The sequence below is a fragment of the Scardinius erythrophthalmus genome (genome assembly GCF_964197995.2).
Source record: "Scardinius erythrophthalmus genome assembly, chromosome: 19".
Lineage (NCBI taxonomy): Eukaryota > Metazoa > Chordata > Actinopteri > Cypriniformes > Leuciscidae > Scardinius > Scardinius erythrophthalmus.
The window spans coordinates 5,620,079-5,638,006 of record NC_138239.1 but is presented as its reverse complement, the minus strand read 5'-3'; the positions used below and the strand labels follow the sequence as shown (position 1 = coordinate 5,638,006).

At 36.1% G+C, this 17,928-nt stretch overlaps 2 protein-coding genes across 11 annotated transcripts in view; both read right to left on the bottom strand.

Annotated features, from left to right (window-relative positions):
* Nucleotides 1-2,269: 2,269 nt before the first annotated feature.
* Nucleotides 2,270-8,665, bottom strand: slc2a1c (solute carrier family 2 member 1c). Its single transcript, XM_081347273.1, has 11 exons — nt 8,605-8,665; nt 8,316-8,353; nt 8,051-8,149; nt 7,297-7,457; nt 6,240-6,480; nt 5,958-6,120; nt 5,647-5,831; nt 5,030-5,134; nt 3,321-3,422; nt 3,031-3,234; nt 2,270-2,946 (listed from the first exon to the last, which is right to left on the bottom strand). Exons 2-11 carry the CDS (start codon nt 8,328-8,330, stop codon nt 2,767-2,769), a joined length of 1,455 nt encoding a protein of 484 aa, XP_081203399.1. The 5' UTR covers nt 8,331-8,353; nt 8,605-8,665; the 3' UTR covers nt 2,270-2,766.
* A 7,416-nt stretch (nt 8,666-16,081) lies between these two features.
* Nucleotides 16,082-17,928, bottom strand: part of smoc1 (SPARC related modular calcium binding 1) — a 60,838-nt gene continuing 58,991 nt past the window's right edge. For 4 of the 10 annotated variants that reach the window (XM_081394414.1, XM_081394406.1, XM_081394408.1 and 1 more), the window contains one exon: nt 16,082-17,913. In XM_081394414.1, coding sequence (XP_081250540.1) covers nt 17,874-17,913 — 40 coding nt within the window. In that variant the 3' untranslated portion in view covers nt 16,082-17,873. The remainder of the gene's footprint in view (nt 17,914-17,928) is intronic. The other 6 variants (XM_081394410.1, XM_081394415.1, XM_081394413.1 and 3 more) reach the window with 4 other exon arrangements.

Below are 17,928 nucleotides of genomic sequence, written 5' to 3'. Positions count from 1 at the left end.
TAGTACATTTTGCTATATAGTTATTATTTCATATAGATGATTTTCAATTACATATTTCTTTTTGATAAATTTATTGACTTGCTTTATGACAGGGGTGTCCAAACTCGGTCCTGGAGGGCCACTGTGCAGAGAGTTTAGCTCCAACTTGCCTCAGCACACCAGCCTGGAAGTTAACATGCCTAGTAAGAACTTGAAAAGCTGATTCTGGTGTGTTTAACTTGGATTGGAGCTAAACTGCAGGACAGTGGCCCTCCAGGACAGAGCTGGGAGCGTAAATGGCTTGTGATGTTCCTCATTTATAAATCTCTTTGGATAAAAGCAAATGTATCTATGCACTTATATTTATTTCCCCAAAAAGTCACATTATTCGTAGGCTGGTCGCATACATAATATAGTTCTTTGTGGTGTATACACTGCAGTGTCGTTTTATGGTAATGTTATGAAGTTAAAGAAGTTATGACGTTTGTCGTCTTGTAATAGGTTTTTGTACAGCAGCAGAGCAAGTCTGTGTCACTGTGCTCACTCACTGCACAGAAATACACACCACTGTCGTCAGGCTCCAGCTTGCTCACTGTGAAAGATCCACGTTCAGCTACAGTCTTATCAGCTGAGTATTTATCTGTAGAAAATTCACCAAAGTCTGGATTGCTGTTTGTCATTGTGAACGCAATGAGTCTCATTGTCTCTCCCTGCCGTTGTCGGAACCAGTACATGTAGAAATAGGAAGAACCCATAGTATGACTGCAGTTCATTTGTGCAGATTTACCCTGTGAAGCCCATAATATTGGAGTCTGTGTAACATCACTGGCTTCTGAAAAATATTAATAAATTAGTTTGATTTTTTTTCCCTAGTTAAGTCCAAAACAATGAAATAGCAAGTTAATGACATCCTACCTGAAATATGTTGCAGAATTATCAGTTTAATGATTATTAGCATAAACATGTTAGTTCTCTGGCTAGACTAGAAATGCCAGAAATAGAAGGAAATCATGCATGCTTTAATGGAGAGGCACAGGATGTGACATCACCACGAATGAGTCTGCTCTCTGTTTTTTTAGCAGACTCAATGAGAAATCTAAAAAATTGCTTGCACCAAAGTTTGTGAAAATGCTCCATTCACAAAGTATCAACATTAAATTTGTCCAGATTCTGTTGGACTCTGTTGTAGATAAGAATCTATTATAATGGGACACTAAATTTGCTGTTCAACAATATACAATAAGTCATGAGCTCCCCCTATTGTTTTCATTTAAAATGACAGGTGTGTTCAGCCGTAAGGACAAATATTTGTAAGGAAAAGTCAAATAGCAGCACACAGCCATAATAATGATTGAACACAGAATGATTGTGAACAGTTCAATAAACAAAACATCAAGTCAAATATTTGAAGCAGAAACATGTTCTATTGATGATTGTCAAGCAGAAAGTGTCCAGATACTTATATCTTCATTTTGAACATAGTCTCATCAGTCTGTTTGATTTATTCATTTCTTTTTGTAATCTGTTTGCTTAGAAATTTTGCTATTTATCTTTAGAATATAGTATACTTGACATTTCAGGTGCAAGCCAAACTTCAAAGGTCTGCCCTCTGAGCGACCCATAGTTTTTTGATCAGTGTTGTTTAACTGGCAGTTTACATTAGATTAAATATCTCTGGCGGTTTGCTGCTTATTTTCATGGAAAGTGATTAGGTATAACAAGCACATGCTTCACATGACTAAGTGACTGGATCTCCTCACGAAAGCTGACAGTTTCAAACGCGTCTCATTATTGGACTATGAGGGACTGTTAAGAAACGCTGCTATATTTTACAGCTCTACTTAATTGAGCTGTAAAACTCTGTGGCTTCTTTCGAGTGCATTTCATTGTTCTACGGTGAAGACCGTGTTTGTTCTAATATTTGTTTTTAATGGGTTCTGCTAACGAGAAATTCTCTCTGTTCTTGTAATCTTGTAATTAGCTTGCTATGACAACATGCAACAAGAGAGTGAGTTTTTTCTGTCTTTCTTTGAGTTCACAAGATGTCCACAATGTCATGTCTTCACCTTATCAGTTAGTGGGGTTTCTGGATGTTTCCGATTTAAGAAAGAAAGAAAGAAAGAAAGAAAGAAAGAAAGAAAGAAAGAAAGAAAAAAAGAAAGAAAGAAAGAAAAAAGAAAGAAAGAAAAAAAGAAAGAAAGAAAGAAAGAAAGAAAGAAAGAAAGAAAGAAAGAAAGAAAAGGACAAATAAGAGGGAGGTAAATTAGAACAATGTGTAGCACTTCTCGGTAATTTGGAACAAAATGCTGAAATGCTCAATCTTTTATTTCATGTTTACAATCATATTCACATTCTCTATCAACGTTTAAATGGGGAAAAAAATTGTGGACTGCTGTGAAACACATTGCAAATATCTCAGGGGATGCATATAAATCGAAAACAGTTTACAGGGATTTCCTAACAAATATTTATCAAGTAGTTTTGCTGCTATTATATCCGTCGATATCATCAGTCAGATTGTTTGGTAAACTTGGATTACCACATAGATGTCTGGCACGAGTGCACAAACCAGAGAGTTTTGAGATTTCACAGTGCGATAAAAACTTCTAAAGTTTATGTTTTGTCTTAAAACGTCTTGGTGTTTTAGAATATATGTTGTTGGTTAACATCTCCTGATTAGATATTCTACGCAGAATCCTTGACTCGTTAATATGTCGCATAAACACACCAATTGCATTTGAGTTGATCACTGTTTACTGGTCCCGATAACCCAAAAGCTTAAAGTGATCAGGTAAATGTGTTAAATGTGGTCTTGTCATGTAGTGGAATGCCTTCGGCCCCACGAAACTCAGCCGCAATGTCATCAAAAGTGCGTCCCTTAGTCTCAGGAAGACGAAACATGGTGTAGGTGAAGGCGAGCAAGGCCATACACATGAAGAGGAGGTAGACGTACGCCCCACACATTTTCTGCGAACAAGGTTCAGTTGTTGAAGTAAACTATATAAGTGTGCAATACAGATCTTGTGTGCTGAAAATAAGAGATGCACATACCAGGAGAGGTGGAAAGAGCAGTGCTAGTACAAACTTCCCTCCCCAGTTAAGCATACTAGTGAAGGCCATGGCAATGGGACGAGCCGACTGGTCAAAAAGCTCAGCGGCAATGAACCAAGAGATTGGCCCAGGCCCCACTTCATAAGCTGAGATCAGGAAGAAAACCACCAGCACCTGAATATTACGAATCTCTGGAACTATGGTCTGAGGATCGAGAAGAGAGACGAGTAAAAGTCAAGAATTTTTATACATCTCTGGTGTTTGGAAACATGATGAATGCTCAATCTCACCATTATGGAATATGTGATGGTCATCAGTAGGTTGCAGAGCGCTAGTGACAGAAATCCAGCAAGCAACAACTTCCTACGTCCCGCTCTCTCCACCAAAAAGAACTTTGCAGAAGGGAAAAAAATATTAAAAATCTTTTATTTAAATATTTTACCTTTAAAGGCTTTTAAAGGGCCCAAATAAACTTTTTCTATTTACAATTTTTTTAGGACTAAATAGCAGGTTTCATGTAATGATCAATCTTGTGATCAAATGATTTAAAAGACAATTAATATTCAATATCATGTTATGTCAGTGTGTTGGTTTCATTTTCAAAGACTTTTAGTTTGATTCTCTTTGTTTCCTGTTTCCTTCGCTCCTATGTTCCCACTTGTTCTCGGTTGTAATTGGTTATTCATTGTTTGATTGATTTCTTACACCTGCCCCTCATTAGTTCAATAGTTCTCTGTGTAGTCTCAATGAAATAACCCCCCCCCCCCCACTTTTAATATGTTAGCCTTAAGGTTAACTATGTGCCCCAAAACAATGACAAAATGTGCATTTAGAATATATAAGCGTTCAAAACTTACAGTCTCTCACCTCCGCTAATATGAATCAATGATTTGATGACTTTTTGTCAGATTTTCTATATCTTTCTATATAGATTGTCCAATCAAATGCTCTCTAGAATCTGAAGCTCCACCCCCTACATATATAAATCCCCCAATAAATAGATACTAAAGCTGGGACTGAAATTGGTCACTTGTTCACACAATTACTATTTTCTACATAGTGAATGGCACATAGTGCATTATATAGGGGATAGCCTGTGGCTATCATAAGGTGTCAAATGCGGCTTTGCCAAGCTCAACATCTCTGGCCAAGCTGTGATATAAATGAAAAAAGGGGAGGGGCTGCGTGATGTCCCGCCCTCTCTTCCTCTTTCAGTGGAAATTACATCAACACATTGAATAATGCTGTGCGTTTCAAGGCACTTCAGTGGGCCTTTAATGCCTTCAGTTCAGTCATTCTTTATTGTTTGTGTTCATTCACACTGTTACGTTGCCTTTCTCTTTTGTTGTATTATCGTTATGTTGAAATATACTCTTGTTTTTGTTAAATAAAGTTCACGCTGCATTTTAAGATCCTCTACGTCTCATCTTTATAATGCAACTTTGACAATGATATTGAACTGAACTGAACCAACATTGAGCTGACTTGAACTGAATAAAGCCACTATTGCCTTCTTGAAGAGCTGCTTATGGCTGAAACTGAACTGGTTTCATGAACATGCAACAGTGACACTAAAATGAGCTGAATAATGACACTTCTGTAGAGCTGCTTTAAAGCTGAAATTGATTTTGTTTCATAACTGATGAATTTTACAACATTACTGTTATTTTTACTGTTAAACATTACTGTTTATTAATGTGAAGCTGCTTTAATATACAGTATATTGTATAAAGCACTATATAAATAAATGTGACTTGACATGACAGCCATATCAGAGGCTTAGAAGTAGTTTTATTCTACATAAAGTGGGTCATATTGAATTCACATGACCAGCCAAAAACACTCCTATTATTCCACTTTTTTTATCTTGAAAAAAAAAGAACACCTAAACCTATATAGGCCAGTAAAAGATAAACAATACTGACAATAAAATTTAACTAATTACAGTAATCACAAATAACAGCAGACTGAATTTGTAGATCCTGTAATGAATACTCACTGCTACTATGGTGAATGCCACATTGACGGCCCCAACCCCTAGTGTCAGATATTTGGCTTCATCAAAATTGGACTGGGCAAACATTTTTGTAGAATAATTTATGATCTGCAAAGAAAAGTAAGACATGGGAAATAGTTATTCTGGGCAATGTTACTTTGCTTGCAAACCCTTTGGAGAATCCTTGTGAAAGAACAGTATAAGCACATTCAGCTTGTTCTAATTTGAGATTAGATTCTTGATGAAAAGAACTTTAGTGGAATCGGCACAGAAATTGGCTGCAATATGGAATACATCACTTGTTCTAGTGACATTGGACAAAATGGGCAACAGGACTAGAAAAATGTTCAAGTGCAAGGGAATTTTGCTAATACTCAAAAGGTGTCAACTAAATCAGATACAAAAATAGTGTGTCAAGCCTTGCATTTAAGAATGAATTTGCCATCACTATCAGATTCATGGAGATATGGAAAGAGGAATAAAAAAAAAAAAGAGTTAAATATATCATGAATCAGAACTCAAAATGTAGCCTAGAAAAATGAAATATGATCATGTTTAAATCAGATATTGCAGTGATGGACATTCAGGCAAAGGAATGATTGTTCAATTGGAACACCAACCGCATTGAATCCAGATAACTGGCTGCCCAGGTTTATGATAAGCACAAGTATTATCGGCTGCCTGTAGCGCTGCTTCTTGAGGAATTCTCTCACAGTCACTCCTGTTTCACTATGGGCTGCTTCCTCTCTCATCTCCTCCATTTCTTTCATCACCATCTCTGGATTTCCCCGAAGTTTTCTCAGGGCTGACAAAAGAAAGAAAGGAGGATGCTGGATCAAACTTCTCTTCACACTAGATTCAACATGTTTACTTCTGTTCTAAGTGAGTCATGAGTAAACATTCTGTCCCAACGGAACTGTCATTAACTCACCCGCCTCTGCCTCTTTTTCTTTGCCCTTGTTGATGAAGAGGAAGCGGGGGCTTTTAGGGCAAAAAGGAAGGCTTAGATACTGGAGCGTTGCAGGAATAAGGGACAGAGACAACATCAGGGACCAGTATTTCTCTGTACCCAATACCGTTTCCAAGCCCACCACCTGAGATATACACACAACAAACCATCAGGCTTGCATTGATGAGATCCAGGCCTGTATTTACGATTCACGTAACTTTTAAGGGCAAAGCTGGAAACGGAATGGGAGCAGGTGTGTCTCACCATTCCCAGCAGAATGCCTGAGGCGAAGGAGACCTGGTTCAGCGTTGCAAAGGCACCGCGGAGGTTTGTGGGCGAGACACCTTGGATGTACAGCGGGTTCAGACTCATCACCAGGCCGCAGAACAAACCAAAGATCAGCCGACCCACGATAAGCACTTCAAATGACGCTGTGGCTTTGCTCATGAACATCAGAGAGGCACCCACCACTGATAAAGCATTCACTATCAGGATTGCATTACGCCTGCAAGGAAATGTATTGATAGAATTATTTCAAAATAGCACTCTCATACTGTGCCACTGTGGGTGGGCCAATTAATAATATACTTGATCTTTAATGATAATATCATTTCTCTTTATCAGTAGCTATCTCACTTAGCTATTTCATATGTTCACACTCTGAATTTCATGGGTTATGGAACAAATATCCACAGAAACGACTTTTAAAAAGTTTGGTAACACTTAGTCCACTTTATTCTGCTAAATGCAAGTACCTTTGCAAATACATGTCCACTAGCTCTCATTAGAGTATTAGTAGACTGTATGCTTATTATCTGCTAACACTTTATTGTGATGCTCCTCAAACAGACATTCTACCGACTATACATTTGCAAGTACATGTCAACTCATTCTACTAACTAACCTACCCTAACTTAACAGTCTACTAATACTCTAATGAGTTAGTTGACATGTAGTTGCAAATAAATGAGAGTTAGTTGACAGGCAGTTGCAAAAGCTACTTATAGTTAGTACAATATCTGAAGTGGAGTATCAAAATAAAGCACAAAGTACAAATTGTGAACACTGTAGAGTCATGAAGTGATTAAAAATAAAAATTAAACGTAATGGTAGCAGAAAGATGTTTGTAAAGAGAAATGCAATGGATTCTTCATTGATGGATGGAATGGGATGGATGGGATTGGATGGATGGATGTTTATCATTACTAACCCTAATGCTATATGTCTGCAATATTAGATCCAAATAAATACATACATACATACACTTACATACATAAATATTCCCCTGAGAGTGGGATTCTTGAAGCACAAGTTTTCTCACCTCCCAAAAGTGTCAGCAAGACCTTTGACCCCAAGTGAACCAAGCAGTGCTCCAAAGTCCTTAATACTAACAGAGAGGGACCACAGGAACGTGAGACTGTGCTCTGGTATTGACTGATTGTGTCTGGATCTCCATGTTGAGTTGAAAAACTCCTCAATGACCTCAATGAAGAAAATCAAAAGGATGTAAATAAGATACAGTACATGTACCACAACTTTCTACAAGCTCACAAACACACACTCGCATGATACATAGTAAAGTCCGACAATCATTGTTGATTCAGCAAAACTGTTGTGCACATGAACACAGTAAATATAGGCATTTGGCATAGTATTAGGCATAGTCAATACTTTCATTTCAGACACTTCATAATACATCAACAAGCAAACAGCATACGTAATGCTAACACTGACCAAAACTCAGAGCAGCCTGTCATTTTAATACTTTACTCTGAATTTCACCTGCTTGAAAGACATGACTAATATCTTGAGACCAGTCCCAATGTTTTCATAATGAAAAAGCGACCGGAGAGAACTGGACTATATCCACACACAGACGATAAATCAACACAAGCTAGACATCATAGCTACCTGTGCGTAAATATGGAGCGATCCAAATCCAACGCTGGCTGAAGAGAAATATTCTGTGTCTTGCTAAAGTTTATTCAGTGTTTTATGAGGGCCCTGAGAAGTTTGTATGTAAACTGAGAAACCATGCTAACCAGCGGCTGGCCCCCAAAGTCAACTGTACTCACTCGGGCAGGGGCATTGATGTTGCCTGTGTGGTATCCTATCTGGAGGGAGCCGAGCACCGCTGCCACGATGGAGGTCAGCAGCGGGACGGTCAGCTGATTCTGAGGCCAAGGATGAGGTTTATTGATTCAACAGGGCAAACACATACAAGGCATTCTTGGTAGAGCTCGAACTATATACCCAGGTATATAAACTGTATAATACAACTAGTCTTGCTTACTGTTTATTATAAAGGGTGAAATGAATGAGTTACTGATATGCACTAACCTCCTTAAAAGTCATCGGCCTTGAGTGAATCTCACCGCCTAAAATGAAGGGGGTGAAAATGTATTTTTACATTGAATTTTGCATGAGTTTCTTGAATTGCATTATGAAGTGAAAACAAATCACTAATGCAAATGGTCCAACATTTAAAGATGCTCAAGTGGTTGTTTAGCTGAAATATAATGCAATATTTATTTAATGGTTTTTAAGTTCATTCATTGCCATTGTCAGGGTTGGTTTTGGGTTTTGTTATCACTTTCATGTCTCATGTCTTTTATTTTGTAATTCTCACTGTCATGCTTCCTGGTTCCATGTCATGTGATTCCTTGCCCTCATGTGATCATATCTCGTGCTTCCCTTGTCTTATGTGTCATGTTTTGAATGGTTGATCGTCTTTATTGCTCACAGGTGTTTCTTGTTAGTCATTAGTCTCGTTGTATAAATAGCCCTCATGTTTCCATTGTATCTTGTCTAGCTTTGTTTGTGTAGCCACTATTTGGTGAGTTTTATGTGTCTGGCCAAGCCTTTGTTTATTTTGGTCATGTTTGGATTAAATAAATCGCACATGGGTTCAGTTATCATGTGACGTGTACATTGAAAATTAAACATTTTTCAATCAAAATTGCTAGTAAATATCACAAATCTGCAAGTAAAGCATTCACTGTAATAAAAGTTGCTGCCTTAAATTTTTAAGTACAATCAACTTGGATGTTTAAGTCATTTCAACTTAAATTACATTAAACTGACTTAAAAAATAACTTGAATCTTGTATAACAGAAAAAAAAGAAAAAAAAAAGAAAGTAGAAAGACTGAAATAGAATTTTCTTGTAAAATCTACTCTAATAATGTTTTATTTACAGTGTAACATGAGCATCAGAAGCACTGTGGAGATTCAAACTATGTTTCAAACTATTCAAATGTCTAATATCACTTCATTTTATAACATACAGAGTTGATGTTTTTATTCCAAAAAACAAAAAATGTCAATGAAGTATTTGTGCTGATGAGTTCTCTTCAATAACAAAATAACATATCGCTTACCGGTGCGTAACAGTCGGGATCGGTTACGGATGCCAACAGCTCTGCTCAGAAATGGCTGACAGTGGCTCAAAAATGTCCCCACTGTTCCCTGGCACCTCTTGTGTATGTCTTGACTTCATCCATGAAATTACACCTCACTGAAGCACCGGTGACCGGCGTTCTGCAGAATGGCATCCATCTATCCCAAACGGTCTCTGAAACCCCCCACACCCTTCTCTCTTTCCTCCCCCTTCCACCTACAATGAGCCGTCCCTCACACCCCTGCACATACCGGGACTCACACCACCGTCTCTGGGACCCCTGAGAGCCGCAATGAAGTCACACCGGCCTGGTGAATTTGAGCTGAGTCTGATGGAATTGCAGCAATGAACCTTCACTGCTCATGGAGCTCTGGGCCTTTTGACCAGGCCAGCATAAGATATATTTTGCCTCAAAACACATTTGATTTACACATCTGGTGCTTTATCAATATTACATCAGTTTTGCTAAAATATACATAGACAAAAATCTCAATAATGGTGACAACCATTAAGTAAAAAAGATGAGCTAACATCATCACTCAACATATAACTAACCTCATGACATACGTAAAACAACAACTACTGCATAAATAAAGTCAGTATTTATGCTCAGCAATATTGTTTGATATGTAATTGACAGACAAACTATATTAGTTGTCTATGTATTGTCTATATTGAGGTAGAAAATAATATAAAATATATATATTTTTTGTAGTGTCAGACTTTGGACTCCATTATGTGGATGTGAATGTAAAATTAGTTGCCTCCTATTGCTTAGTGCAAACTAAGGACTGCTATGGTTCGATGGTGCCATTGTTGCTTCAACCACTGTAACACAGTCAGCAGAGATTTATGATTATTGCATAAGTATTATTGTGTGTCTATGAGTGAGTCCGTATAGGTCTCATGCATTTCACATGAACATGCAACAATTCACAACCTTTAGGGTTTAGCTCAGTTAATGTGTGAGTGTTTGAACCGCTTCATTTGCAATGTATGCAAATGTTTCAAAGTTGTTTTCATTTCACTGTTAAGCTATGACCAACAGTGCAAAACAAAATTAATGTTTGAAATTCGATATGTTCTGTCAACAGTGTCCATTCATTTTGACAATTTTTTATTTGCTGCTGTTCTAGGCAGATGAACTTCTGCATTACCTATTTAATGCATTTGATCAATTCATGAAATATACCACTTTTATCAATATAATCAATAATATATATATTATTATTCAAATATTAAAATTATTTTTCATTTTTTGTTATCTTAAACCCCCAAAATTGTCAGGTGGTGTAACTTTCCGAACAAATAAACAGACTAAGAAACTATTTAAAATTGTGTCTTAACAATAAACAATTAGAAACTAAATACTATATGGTGTCATTTTAGGTTTGAAACCTTTCATATAAACAAATTTGATAAATATCAGTAGTTTTAAAGCTGTTTGAGATAACTGAAAAACATTTGTCCAGCAATTTGTATGTCAGGGTGGCACAACTGAAAACATATTATGAAGTGACATAACAAGTAATATCAGTAAACATTATAAGGTATCATCCAGATGACCCAGATGATTTATTTTATAAATAAATTATAAAAATAATTGGTAAATCTTAAAAATGAATAGTAACATAAGTTCAAGACTCCTTGTATAATAAAAGTACAGAAGTACCCCAAGCATGTTTCAAATGTGCAAATTTGCATTTGCAAAAGTTAGAATACCTATGTGCTGTAACGCTGTAAGTAATTTAAATCAATCTAGACTCCTACACATCACTCATTTATCTTTTCCTAAATTTATCAAGACAAGGAATCCTTATAGTGTGAAAAAAAAAAACCATATAGAGACCAAACCAATTGGTGTTGAACATGTGGGCTGCTTCATCTGTAGCCAGATTCATCTACTCATTAAGACTTCAGATCATGATTTACTGTACACTTCACATGCACTGAGGAAATGAAGCCAATTGGGAGGCGAAGCATTCCCAGGGTACTTCATATGAGCAGCCAATCCAAGAGAATAAAAAGGGGAGGCCAAACACAGTGGGATAATGAAGAGAGGTGAAGAGGCATTCCTGCGCACAGACCACATCACAAGTGGGCAGAAACAGCAGGACAATAAAAGTGGGTGAAAACACTATAAAGTCAGAGTGCCCTCTGTGTGCCCTCAGGGGTGCTGAGTTCCAGGTAAACCTCAGCGAAGCATGTGACTCACTGCTGTTAGCGCAGAAACCACGTCATTCGGCTGCTCTCCTCTTTCATTGTGCTTAGATTGCTGAAATAAAATTCTAATTTAACTGCTTCACTGATTTCATTTCAAGGAGTTTTGAGAAAGTGGATATTTTAACTCAGTGTTACTTTGACTTTCAGTCTCCTATCAGAGGCCAAAAGTAAAATTGGACGCATGTTTTTTCAATTGTCCCCCAACAGGGGGCCTACGTTCACACAGAATGACTTGCACTTCTATAAATACTGCCACAGATCTACAGTAAAGTTGCTGTTATTCAATTTTAATCATTTAATCTTTAACCATAACGTACATTTCATAAATGAGCTTTTCTTGTTTATGATCTTCAACATAAGAACTAATAAATAAATAAATAAATCTTTAATCTAGAATTTGTAGCAGTACTCATTGTATTTAGAATGAAGCTGGACTAACATTAGTGATTTGCAATGAGAGTGGATTATGTGATGAAAAACATCTGGCTTAATACTTAATACCCAATACTTTTTTTTTTTTTTTTTTTTACTCCAGAATTGACTGAAATTCATAAGCAGAAAACATTTTCCATTTTTTGTGCTGATAAATGTGCTGATAATATTGTTTATCCATTGCAGTAAAATTTGAGACAATCAGAATTTCTTCCGATCCAAAATATAATAAAACACAGATGTTCCAAAACTGAATCCAAAAGAGTGTAAATCCCAAACGAGCGTGTATTAAAAGTGTTAAATTAGCTCTCCATCACAAAGAGATAATTTTGTTTATTTTTATTTTTAGTTATTTTAGTACACCAAAACTAAATAAAAATGAAATGAAAAAATTAATATTTTATATATTTATTTTATATAAGATACATCCATCCATCTATCTGTGCACCTGCCCATAAGTTTTTCACCAGGACTGTGTTTGCCCTTTTCCACCTGTTTTATCGGACACCAGAAAAAAAAAAGTTTGTTTATAAGTCTTCATTATATCAGGTATCCATCCATCCATCCATCCATCCATCCATCCATCCATCCATCCATCCATCCATCCATCCATCCATCCATCCATCCATCCATCCATCCATCCATCCATCCATCCATCCATCCATCCATCCATCCATCCATCCATCCATCCATCCATCCGTACACAGTAAGCAGTACTGTTCCATTCGGATGCGTAGCTCAAGATGAAGGATACAAAAGGACAGACACCTGCCCTGGTTAGTCCAGCTGTGTTCTCAATCACACAACACGCCTGTCTGGGATATGACCTTTGACCTCAGTCTTAGGCCTCCTGGCAGGTGACCCCTGACCCTGGAGAGCATGGCCTGTTAGGCAGGTGCTGCTCCAGACAGACAGACAGCAGTGTGTTACACACAAATGTTTCACACTGCTAGACCTAACATGCCCCTTTCTAATTTCACAAGGTATTTTGCTTTAACTATTAAGTGCATTATTGTCTAAATGACTGCCCTCCACGAGCTCTAATGTGCTTTATAATGGCTTACAGAGTTTTGCACATGTGTGGAACTGCTTATGTAAGATCCTTATTTCACACTAGTGAATCAAAACATTTGGACTGACTCCTTCAAAATAATGCATGAAACGCATTAAACGGTCCATTTCTTTTAATCAAATCTGGTTATTTTTCTTTAGTCCATTAAAATACAGTAAAATACTGTTTTTGTAGCTCACACTAGACTGCTGAAACGTCTTTAACTTTATTTTTATATCAGACTTTCAGCTTATTCTGAAAGAAAGAACACTCTTTCAAAGAACAGATGGTCTAATTTACCCAAAACGTCTTCAAATAACATGCATTTTGCAATTAAATAGGCATAATCAGCAAAAAAATTAATAAAATAAAATAAATAAATAATAACAATATTTTTTTTGAAATTCTAATGTTCCTCTTGTGTTTCTGTCAGTCTAATTCAACGTATGGCTTGTGGCCAATTTGATTCTAATTCATTAATTTAAAAGGAGTTCAGACCCATGCAATATACACTCAATATACACCTAAAATTTTTTCAAAAAACAAAATATTGTTGTTTGTTTTATTAAACATTCTACTAACTATAAATACATGTCAACTAACTCTCATTAGAATATTAGTAGACTGTTAGGTTTGGGCCAGTATAGAATAAGTTACGTATAGTAGAATGTCTGAGGAGCATCAAAATAAAGAGTTAGCAGATAATAAGCAGACAGTCTATTAATACTCTAATGAGAGTTAGTTGACATAGCTGCAAAGTTACTTATAGTAGAATGTCTAAAGTTATGCTTTGTTTTAATTAAAAATTTGCTGATCTTATAAGCTAGTAGGCTATTGTTTTAAACCAAACATCTTGCATAAATGATTCTATGAAATCAAGTCTTTTTTGTCCCTTCACAAGATATAAAAAAGTATATGATCAATAAGTCAAAACAACATATAAAAACATTTAAAATTGTCATTTAAATATATTTAAGAGGAAATTATATATACAGCCAATTTGTTTATATTAAAAAAAAATAATCTGAAGGTTGCTGATTTGATTCCCACAAACGGAGGACCGTAACCTGTAATAAATGTACTGTAGGATCCTATGGGTATAGTTGTCTTCTAAATGGCTGCTTTCAGTACATAATTATGTACTTTTTTCCTTCATTAAATAAACGATTTATTTCCTTCGTAATAAATGAACACTTAATTGATATTGTAATGAATAAAGTATGACCGAAGTTAATTAACAGCATGAAACCACTCAACATGACATTTCGAAGTAATTCCAATGTTTTTTATTTTATTTGAGTCAATAGGTTTCTTAAGAACAATGGAAATCTATTATCCTCCTCCGCAAAGCACCCACACACACACTCTTTCATGTACACATCCCTAAGCAGCTGCGTCATTAGAAAATTCTTTTGAACTTCACACTGAAAGTCAAATGCCACATGTGTCCGTGTTAGACACATGCATCCCAGCTGCTTTACAACCCTTATTTCATTTCTCCACCCCCGCTATCACTAAAATCCTTGACCCCACCTCTGACACCACCCTCGTCTTCAAGAACTTATCTCCGTGCTTCTGCTTCCAAGGGAAGATCAAACTTTGGTACCTCAATGCTCTACTGCAGTTCAACAATGATCTCACATCCTCTATGGATCTGTCCTTGTTCGATATCACCAGACATCTGATCAGTTGTGCACCTGGGAACAGGGAGTTGCCTCCTTTATAGAACTTCTCGCTTTCATTGCCATTCCGTACAATTCTGAACATGTGGCCTTTTCTTTACTGTGGACCTTTGAATGGCGATGGTTTAGGCCAATTCAGTGGTTGGGCGACTGGTTTAGGCCCATTCCCATTCTAAATACCTTTCTTTTGAGGAACCTTCTGTCTATCTGTGATAGTAACAGTAATCTTTGCCTCTCTCCAGATTGGCTGCCTCGTTTGATTGGCCGTGATTACAGCTCAAACGATTTGAAACATTTAAAATGTGACGAGGCCTCAGCTGAGGTCTGGAAGTACTTCACGGGACGCACAGACCTGCGTTTCAGGTGGGCGTAAAAGAGAAAATGGGCGGCAGCTGTGAACAAGGGTGTGTTTACTTCTCTATTCAAAAACTCAGTTGTCCCAGGACTACTATCGACATTCCCAGTTTCAGAATGATGACTGAATGTGAACCATTAAACCTTCAGGCCTGCTTAAAACACACTTAACATTGAAAATTCTGGTTAATACATCCTGAACTGATGAAAGAGATAGAAAGAAAGTGAAAAATTCTTATATAAAAAGTTGCTTTTTAAAATACTTAAAAAGTAAATAAGAGGTTCATTTAATCAAATTAAAGTTTAGGACAAAGCCTTGTGAAAAATGTGTAAATGTGTACTTGCGGTGTGCTAGAAATAATAAATAACAAAACTGTACTTGCAGATATAGTATAATATTGGAGACATAAAAAGCCACTTAAGAGTTCTTCAAGAGAGTACACAATGTCAAAATAAAAGTTTTACTTTAAAGCACATTTGAAATCATTGTTTTAACAATCTGCTATCATGCTTTAAAAAGTACATGTATTTTGGTGGCACTTTTTTTTACACTCCTGTTCCCCATGTACATACTACCTATTATAGTAATTTACAATAACTGAGTAATAACTAGGTACTAACCCTGAACCTATCCTAAACCTAACCGTACCCCATGTAGTTACCTTATATTATCAGTGCTTTCTTAGGCAAGTACACTGTAAGTAGGCTACATGTAAGTACACGTACTGTAAAATAAAGTGCAACTCTTATTTTGATGTGTTGACTAACATACTAAAGCACATGTAAAGTACTTGATTAGTAACATGACTGTAGTGTGTTATATGATAAAGTTAATATAATTTAAATGTACTTCATTTTAAAAGTATGCTAAGTGTATGTCTTTTTCACAAGGTAATATATGATTTAAACTCCAATAAGCAAAAGATGTACATTATCAGATAAAAAACAAAACAAAAACAAATGGACGCAGTTAGAATTTTTTAAATGTGTATTGTCACTGGCTGTCATTTTTACATTGTGTTGAACAGACTTCGAAAAAAAACAAAACAAAAAAAACAGACATGATGAGAGCAAAACAGTCTACTTACAATTATTTACTCTAATATATAATCTAATTGATGTTTACATTGCTTTCAGAGTTTGCTAAACAATGTTTTAAGATTGAATTGGAGAAAAGCCCAAAAAAGCACATATGTAAATATTTACAACTTGACTATTTTAATTTTTAAGCCAAAGTAATGGCTTCCAAGTACATGAAACACACACGCGCGCGAGCACACGCACGCACGCACACACACAAACAAAACAAACACATCTTTCCTAAAGTAGAAAGTTATCAAAAAAGAAATAAGGGGTAAATATATTTATATATCTCTATTTTTATCGTTTTATCGCTTTTGGAATGGACAAGAAATGATAATTTCCAAAGCCCAGTAAAAGATGACATAGAATGTTATTTTGAGTCAATGTAAATACATCTATTTATTTCTTTTTTTAATCAATTACCCTTTTCTCGTATTCGTTGCTGCGACATAACTACTACACAACTGATTACATTGGCTGAGAAAAAAATTGCTTTCGAACACACTCCATTTATAGTAAGAGCTACATGAACCTCCAGATTAAGAAAATCCTCTTCTAACCAGAGAAGAAAATGTGAAAAAAAAAAAAACCTGTGGAAATACCATGGTAAAAAAAAAAAAAAAAAAAATACAGTGGTACTGAATGATTACATTGTAATTTTTTCAAGGAATACCATGGAACATGTAAAAAAAAATGTATTGTTGGTTAGTGTATGCCAAGAACTGATATATGGAAAAATGTTACACTCAAGTATTTCTTATGAAAGGATATTATAAATATGGATCCTAAACTAGGCCAGTTGCGTGCATTTATCAGTCTATAGCAATTGGAAAACCTGGTACTATCTAACGTTGTATGTAATGTTCAAGATTTTATAAAACACTGTGAAAAAGCAACACCAGTTGTTGAGTATGTGAGACACACCATTACTGAATAATCCATTTGAAGAAAGCCAAGCTAAGCTAAGTGTTTCGTGACATTTACAAAACTAATTTTGCGTGATAGTGTTTTTGACCTCTGACTTCTGAACAAACCATGTAGAATTTACTGCTAATTCTCAGGCGATGGTTGGGTGTACATTACTAGTGTCCTGAGGTGCAAGACGGAGAGACCGTAGCTAATGTTTGTTGACAGAAAATAATTCACTCCACTTCTTTTTCACTAATGCTCCATTAGTTCCGTTGCCAAGGTGAACAAAGGAGCAAACATATTGGTTGAATGGACATTTTCATAAACAACAGAAAACAGAAGACATTTAAAGACAAGCTTATTTCCAAATGGAATGCTTGCTTTTTTTTCTATTTTTGAACTGACATTCAAAAATGACTCATTCAAAAACAACTATATAATACTGTCTGGATTAGCAGTGAGTGTGGATGTGCTGAAAATGTGGACGGTAGCAGATAATTGTTCAACACTTACAGTCTGTGTTCTCTGACATAAGTTTTTGTCAATCTTTAAGTCATATTAATAAAACGCTTACAACACAAACAAAGGACATTATAAAATGCCTAACAATGGGAGGAGAAAGTGCAAATATTTTGGCTCCATGATATAATTTTCATCATTTTTTTTCTTTTTTTCTTGAGGAACCTCTTAATAATTTCTCAGAATCCTTCGTTGTACTCTTCCAGCAGTGAACAGATGCCTTCCCACTGTGCTTCGTGCTACTGCCTCATCTTCTGGAACTTTCTGTCTTCAGACCAGACGACCTACTGGAAAACAGACAG

What these genes read in the sequence shown, in the direction of transcription:
- slc2a1c (XM_081347273.1), bottom strand. An exon ending in AGAAAAAGAGGCAGAGGCGG is followed by an intron (nt 5,832 to 5,957) that starts GTGAGTTAATGA and finishes TTCTTTTGTCAG; the next exon opens with CCCTGAGAAAACTTCGGGGA. An exon ending in AGTTATCTGGATTCAATGCG is followed by an intron (nt 5,135 to 5,646) that starts GTTGGTGTTCCA and finishes TTTTCTTTGCAG; the next exon opens with ATCATAAATTATTCTACAAA.